General features: G+C 58.4%; 1 protein-coding gene across 1 annotated transcript in view; it reads left to right on the forward strand.

Moving 5' to 3' along the window:
- The window catches only part of LOC138733875 (collagen alpha-2(XI) chain-like), a gene marked incomplete at its 5' end in the record, with an annotated part of 32,224 nt that extends 26,266 nt beyond the window's left edge, over window positions 1-5,958 (forward strand). The window contains 7 exons of the mRNA XM_069881384.1: window positions 49-84; window positions 169-222; window positions 1,178-1,439; window positions 1,524-1,636; window positions 3,110-3,178; window positions 3,817-4,050; window positions 5,574-5,958. Of these exons, the coding sequence (XP_069737485.1) occupies window positions 49-84; window positions 169-222; window positions 1,178-1,439; window positions 1,524-1,636; window positions 3,110-3,178; window positions 3,817-4,050; window positions 5,574-5,720 (915 nt within the window). The remainder of the gene's footprint in view (window positions 1-48; window positions 85-168; window positions 223-1,177; window positions 1,440-1,523; window positions 1,637-3,109; window positions 3,179-3,816; window positions 4,051-5,573) is intronic.
- Between the last annotated feature and the right edge of the window lie 347 nt (window positions 5,959-6,305).

Genomic DNA, 6,305 nt, shown 5'->3' on the forward strand with positions numbered 1-6,305 from the left:
TCCCTCCAATCCGGCCCCGCTCACGACATCCCTGGTTTTCCTCCGCAGGGCCCGGCAGGTCCCAAAGGAGCCAAGGGAGCCATGGTAAGCATGGAGCTGGATCCCTCACCCCACCACCACCTCTGATCCTTCCCAAAACCAACATCCATGAGTTTCTTCTCCCTCTAGGGCCAAGCGGGACCCAAAGGAGAACGAGGACCCCCGGGACCTCCAGGACACCCGGTGAGCGGCTCCAGAGTGGGGCTGGGGAGGGATGTGGGATGCAGGAACAACCCCTCTGGAGGGTGAAGAACATCCAGGAACGGATGAAGAGGGAGATCTCCCATCTCCAGGGCTGAACATGGAGCAGGGAAGGGATGTGGGATGCAGGAACAGCCCCTCTGGAGGGTGAAGAACATCCAGGAATGGATGTGGAGGGAGATCTTCCATCTCCAGGGCTGAGCCAGGAGCAGGGAAGGGATGTGGGATGCAGGAACAGCCCCTCTGTAGGATAAAGGACACCAAGGAATGGATGAAAAGGGGAGGTCTCCAATCTCCAAAGTTGAGCATGGAGCAGGGAAGGGACTTGGGATGCAGGAACAATCTCTCCGTAGGGTGAAGGACACCTGGGAATGGATGTGGAGGGGGATCTCCCACCTCCAGGGCTGAGCAAGGAGCAGGGAAGGGATGTGGGATGCAGGAACAATCCATCCATAGGATTAAGAACATCCAGGAATGGATGAAGAGGGAGATCTCCCATCTCCAGGGCTGAGCATGGAACAAGGAAGGGACTTGGGATGCAGGAACAGCCCCTCTGTAGGGTGAGGAACATCCAGGAATGGATGAAGAGGGAGGTTTGCCATCTCCAGAGCTGAGTGTGGGACCAGGGAAAGGATGTGGGATTCAGGAACAGCCCCTCCGGAGGGTGAAGGACACCTGGGAATAGATGTGGAGGGGGATCTCCTACCTCCAGGGCTGAGCAAGGAGCAGGGAAGGGATGCAGGATGCAGGAACAATCCATCCATAGGATTAAGAACATCCAGGAATGGATGAAGAGGGAGGTTTCCCATCTCCAGAGCTGAGTGTGGGACCAGGGAAGGGATGTGGGATTCAGGAACAGCCCCTCCATAGGGTGAAGAACATCCAGGAATGGATGCGAGGGGGGGTCTCCAAGGCTGACCATGCTGTTCCTTCCCAGGGTCCCCCCGGCGAGGTGATCCAGCCGCTGCCAATCCAGCTTCCCAAGAAAAGCAAACGTTCCATCGACGCCAGCCGGCTGGTGGAGGAGGAGGAGGGCGAGGAGGGCGAGCGAGCGGCTGCTGACGGTGTCGAGGAGATCTTCGGCTCCCTCAGCTCCCTCAAGCAGGAGATCGAGGGCTTGAGGAGACCCATGGGAACGAGGGATAACCCTGCCCGGACCTGCCAGGACCTGCAGCTCAGCCGCCCGGGGCTGCCGGACGGTGAGCGGTGCCGGAGCTGGGGAAGTAGGAGGAGGAGAAGGTCAAATCCTGCTCCTGGTGCTGATCCCTCTGCTCCCCGCGCAGGAGATTATTGGATCGACCCCAACCAGGGATGCGCGCGAGATGCTTTCCGGGTCTTCTGCAACTTCACGGCGGGAGGAGAGACCTGTGTGTTCCCCAACAAGGACATCCAGGAGGTGAGTTGGGTTGGGATGTGGATCTGCTGGAGGAAGAAGGATCTAGAGAGGGATCGGGACAGGCTGGATCCATGGATGGAGGGCAGGAAGGGTCTAGAGAGTGATCAAGGCAGGCTGGATCCATGGATGGAGGGCAGGAAGGATCTAGAGAGGGATCAAGGCAGGCTGGATCCATGGATGGAGGGCAGGAAGGATCTAGAGAGGGATCAAGGCAGGCTGGATCCATGGATGGAGGGCAGGAAGGATCTAGAGAGGGATCAAGGCAGGCTGGATCCATGGATGGAGGGCAGGAAGGATCTAGAGAGGGATCAAGGCAGGCTGGATCCATGGATGGAGGGCAGGAAGGATCTAGAGAGGGATCAGGACAGGCTGGATCCATGGATGGAGGGCAGGAAGGATCTAGAGAGGGATCAGGCCAGGCTGGATCCATGGCTGGAGGGCAGGAAGGATCTAGAGAGGGATCAGGACAGGCTGGATCCATGGCTGCGGCCAACGCGACGGGGTTCAAGCAGGCCAAGCGTCCTCTCCTGGGCCACCACAACCCCAGGGAACACTCCAGGCTTGAGGAAGGGTGGCTGGAAAAGGCAGGAAAGACCCTGGGCTGTTGGGATAAACATGATCCAGCAGTGGCCTGGGGTCACCATGGGGTGTCCAGCAGGCACAGGGATGGGATCGTCCCCTGGGGAGGCCGCACCTCGAACTCTGGGGTCAGTTTTGGGCTCCTCACTCCAAGAGGGACCTGGAGGGGCTGGAGCACGTCCGGAGAAGGGGATGGAGACCCTGGGAAGGGACGTGGTTTGGGAGTGACCTCGGGTCAAGAGTTGGATTGGATCTGGAAGGACTTTTCCAACCCAACCCACTCCAACATTCCCTGGTTCCAAGAGGGAGCTGGAGGGGCTGGAGAGAGTGCGGAGAAGGGACCGGAGCTGGGAGGGGTGTGGAGAGGCCGGGAAGGGTCTGAGGGATCTGAGGGGGCTTTGGTGTGAAGAAGAGGAGCTGAGGGGAGACCTCGTCGCTCTCTGCAGCTGGCGGGGAGGAGGTTGGAGCGAGGTGGGTGCTGGTCTCTTCTCCCAAGGAACAAGGGATGGGACGAGAGGGACCGTCCTCCAGTTGGGCGAGCGGAGGGTTGGGTTGGATAGGAGGAATAATTCCTTCAAGGAAAGAGTTGTCAAGCCCTGGAAGAGGCTTCCCAAAGCGGTGGTGGTGTCCCCATCCCTGGAAAGGTTTAAAACCCATGGAGATGCGATGCCTACAGACGTGGTTTAGTGGTGGCCTTGGCAGCGTTGGGTTTGAGGTTGGACTCGATGATCCTTGAGATCTTTTCCAACCTCAACGTTTCCATGGTTGAAGAGGGAACAGCTCAACATTGAGGGTCCCGGAGCCACCTCGGGAAGCAGGATGATTGGATTGGCCGTGAGAAGACAGCAGCGTGGCCCGCGCTGGCCTCGCTCACGGTGACCTCTCCTCTTCCAGGTGAAGATGTCGGCATGGGAGAAGGAGAAGCCACGGCGATGGTTCAGTCAGTTCCGGATGGGCAGCAGGGTAAGGATGCTGGGTGGTGTCTGAAGGACTTCAACCTCCTCTTCCAGCATGGATCTGGTCTGGGAACACGTCCCACATGAGCTCCCGGCAGGTTCCCCGGCTCCCTGCTCCCTCCAGGAGGTCCCAATCCTCTTCCATTTCTACTTCTGGTGCGTCTCGCGCTGTTGGCCAATGTTGACGCATCTTCTGATGAAGAAGAGTCCAGAGAAGAGCAACGAAGCTGGGGAGGGGGCTGGAGAAGGAGAGGAGCAGCTGAGAGAGCTGGGGGGGTTCAGCCTGGAGAAGAGGAGGCTGAGGGGAGACCTCGTTGCTCTCTCCAACTCCCTGAGAGGAGGTTGTGGAGAGGAGGGAGCTGGGCTCTTCTCCCAAGGGACAGGGGACAGGACGAGAGGGAATGGCCTCAAGCTCCACCAGGGGAGAGTCAGGCTGGACATCAGGAAAAAATTCTTCATGGAAAGTGTCATTGGGAGCTGGAGCAGGGAGGGGGTTGAGTCCCCTTCCCTGGAGGGGTTTAAGGGACGGGTGGACGAGGCGCTGAGGGACACGGGTCAGTGATCGATGGGGATGGTTGGACTCGATGATCCTGGGGGTCTCTTCCAACCTGGTGATTCTATGATTCTATGATCCTTCTCCTGTAGTTTTCCTACATGGACTCGGAGGGCCAAGCCCTCGGCGTGGTGCAGTTGACCTTCCTGCGGCTCCTCAGCGTCTCCGCTCGCCAGAACTTCACCTACCGCTGCCACAGCTCCGTGGGCTGGCACAGCGCCGGCTCCGGTGACCACCGGCACGCCCTGCGCCTCCTGGCAGCCAACGACGAGGAGCTCAGCTACGACTCCAGCCCCTACATCCGAGCCGTGACTGACGGCTGCGCGGTGAGTGGAGAGGGATCATCGTGAAAGGTCAAACGAACCTGGTCACCTTCCATGACAAGGTGACTCGCCTACTGGATGAGGGAAAGGCTGCGGGTGGAGTCTCTTGGACTTCAGGAAAGCCTTTGACATGGTTTCTCACAGCGTTTTGCTTCGGAAACTCTAGTCTGGACAGGTAAACGCTCTCCTGGGTGGAAAACTGGTTGGCTGGAGGGCCCAGAGAGTGGTGGGAGATGGAGTTAACTCCAGCTGGAGACCAGTGACAAGTGGTGTCCCCAGGGCTCAGTGCTGGGTCCAGCCCTGTTCAATGTCTTTATCAATGACCTGGATGAAGGCATCGAGTGCACCCTGAGCAAGTTTGAGGATGACACTAAGCTGGGTGGAAGCTGGATCTGCTGGAGGGTCGGGAGGCTCCAAAGGGATCGGAACAGGCTGGACCGCTGGGCTGAGTCCAACGGCATGAGGTTTAATGAGGCACTTGGGGCAAAACAACCCCATGAAGCTCCAGATTAGAAGTCTGTCTAGAAAGCTGCCTGGAGGAGAAGACCTGGGGGTGTTGGTTGAACATGAGCCAGCAGGGGCCCAGGTGGCCAAGAAGGCCAATGGCATCTTGGCTTGGATCAGACACGGTGTGACCAGCAGGGCCAGGGAGGTTCTTCTCCCTCTGGCCTCGGCCCTGGTGAGACCGCTCCTCGAATCCTGTGTTCAGTTCTGGGCCCCTCACCACAAGAAGGATGTTGAGGCTCTGGAGCGAGTCCAGAGAAGAGCAACGAAGCTGGTGAAGGGGCTGGAGAAGAAGAGGAGCGGCTGAGAGAGCTGGGGGTGTTTATCCTGGAGAAGAGGAGGCTGAGGGGAGACCTCATTGCTCTCTGCAACTACCTGAAAGGAGGTTGTGGAGAGGAGGGAGCTGGGCTCTTCTCCCAAGGGACAGGGGACAGGACGAGAGGGAATGGCCTCAAGCTCCACCAGGGGAGCCTCAGGATGGACATTAGGATGAAACATTTCACAGGGAGGGTCGTTGGGAGCTGGAACAGGGAGGGAGTTGAGTCTCCTTCCCTGGAGGGGTTTAAGGGACGGGTGGACGAGGTGCTGAGGGACACGGGTTAGTGATTGATGGGGATGGTTGGACTCAATGATCCGGAGGGTCCTTTCCAACCTGGTGATTCTGTGATTCTGTGATTCTGTGAAGGGAGAGGGTTGGAAGTGGAAGCAGGATCCATGGGGAGAGGGGTGGAAGTGGAAGAAGGATCCGTAGAGAAAGGGATGGAAATGGAAGCAAGATTCCCGGAGAAAGGGATGGAAGTGGACGCAGGATCCATGGGGAGAGGGATGGAAGAGGAAGCAGGATCCGTTGAGCTGGAGAAAGCAGGAGGAACAGGGATGGGTGGCAGCACAAAGTCACAAGGAGGGAAGAAGCCCTGGCAGGCTCCGGGGTTGAGGGGTGTGAGAACTGGGAGAACTGGGAGGACCCTTTCCTGCTGAAGATCCAGCGGTGGCTCCGGGTAACCGTGTCTCCCGCTCCGCAGGCGCGACACGGCTCCGGCCGGACAGTGCTGGAGGTCAACACCCCCCGGGTGGAGCAGCTCCCGCTGCTGGACGTCCTCGTCTCCGACTTCGGGGAGCCCGGCCAGCGCTTCGGCTTCGAGGTGGGCCCCGTCTGCTTCCTCGGGTAGCGTCACCTTCCATCCCCACCTCCTCGCATCCCCCTCCACGGCTTCGGTGCGGAGAAGCAGTAGGATCCAACCTCCTCCTCCTCGTGCCAAACCCATCCATGTGCTCCGGGCTCACCGAGCTTCCACGTGGACCAGGATCTGGAGAGGCATCAAGACTTTGAGCCAAGCTACAGAGAGAGGCAATGAGGAAAAGCGGTACCAGATCTACCTCCATGTCTCCTTCCCAATCCCAGCTCTGTTTTCCATGCTCCCAGCACTCCAAGGAACCCCTTGGAGCTCCAAGGATCCCTTTGGAGTTCTAAGGAAACTCTTGGTGCTCCAAGAAACGCCTTGATGCTCCAAGGAACTTCTTGTGGCTTCAAGGAACCTCTTGATGCTCCAAGAAACACTTTGTTGCTCCAAGGAACCTCTTGATGCTCCAAGGAACTTCTTGTTGCTCCAAGGAATCTCTTGTTGCTCCAAGAAACCTCTTGATGCTCCAAGGAATCTCTTGTTGCTCCAAGAAACCTCTTGATGCTCCAAGAAACACTTTCTTGCTCCAAGGAACCTCTTGGTGCTCCAAGGAACCTCTTGATGCTCCAAGGA

The sequence above is a fragment of the Phaenicophaeus curvirostris genome, unplaced genomic scaffold (genome assembly GCF_032191515.1).
Source record: "Phaenicophaeus curvirostris isolate KB17595 unplaced genomic scaffold, BPBGC_Pcur_1.0 scaffold_44, whole genome shotgun sequence".
Classification (NCBI taxonomy): Eukaryota; Metazoa; Chordata; class Aves; order Cuculiformes; family Cuculidae; genus Phaenicophaeus; species Phaenicophaeus curvirostris.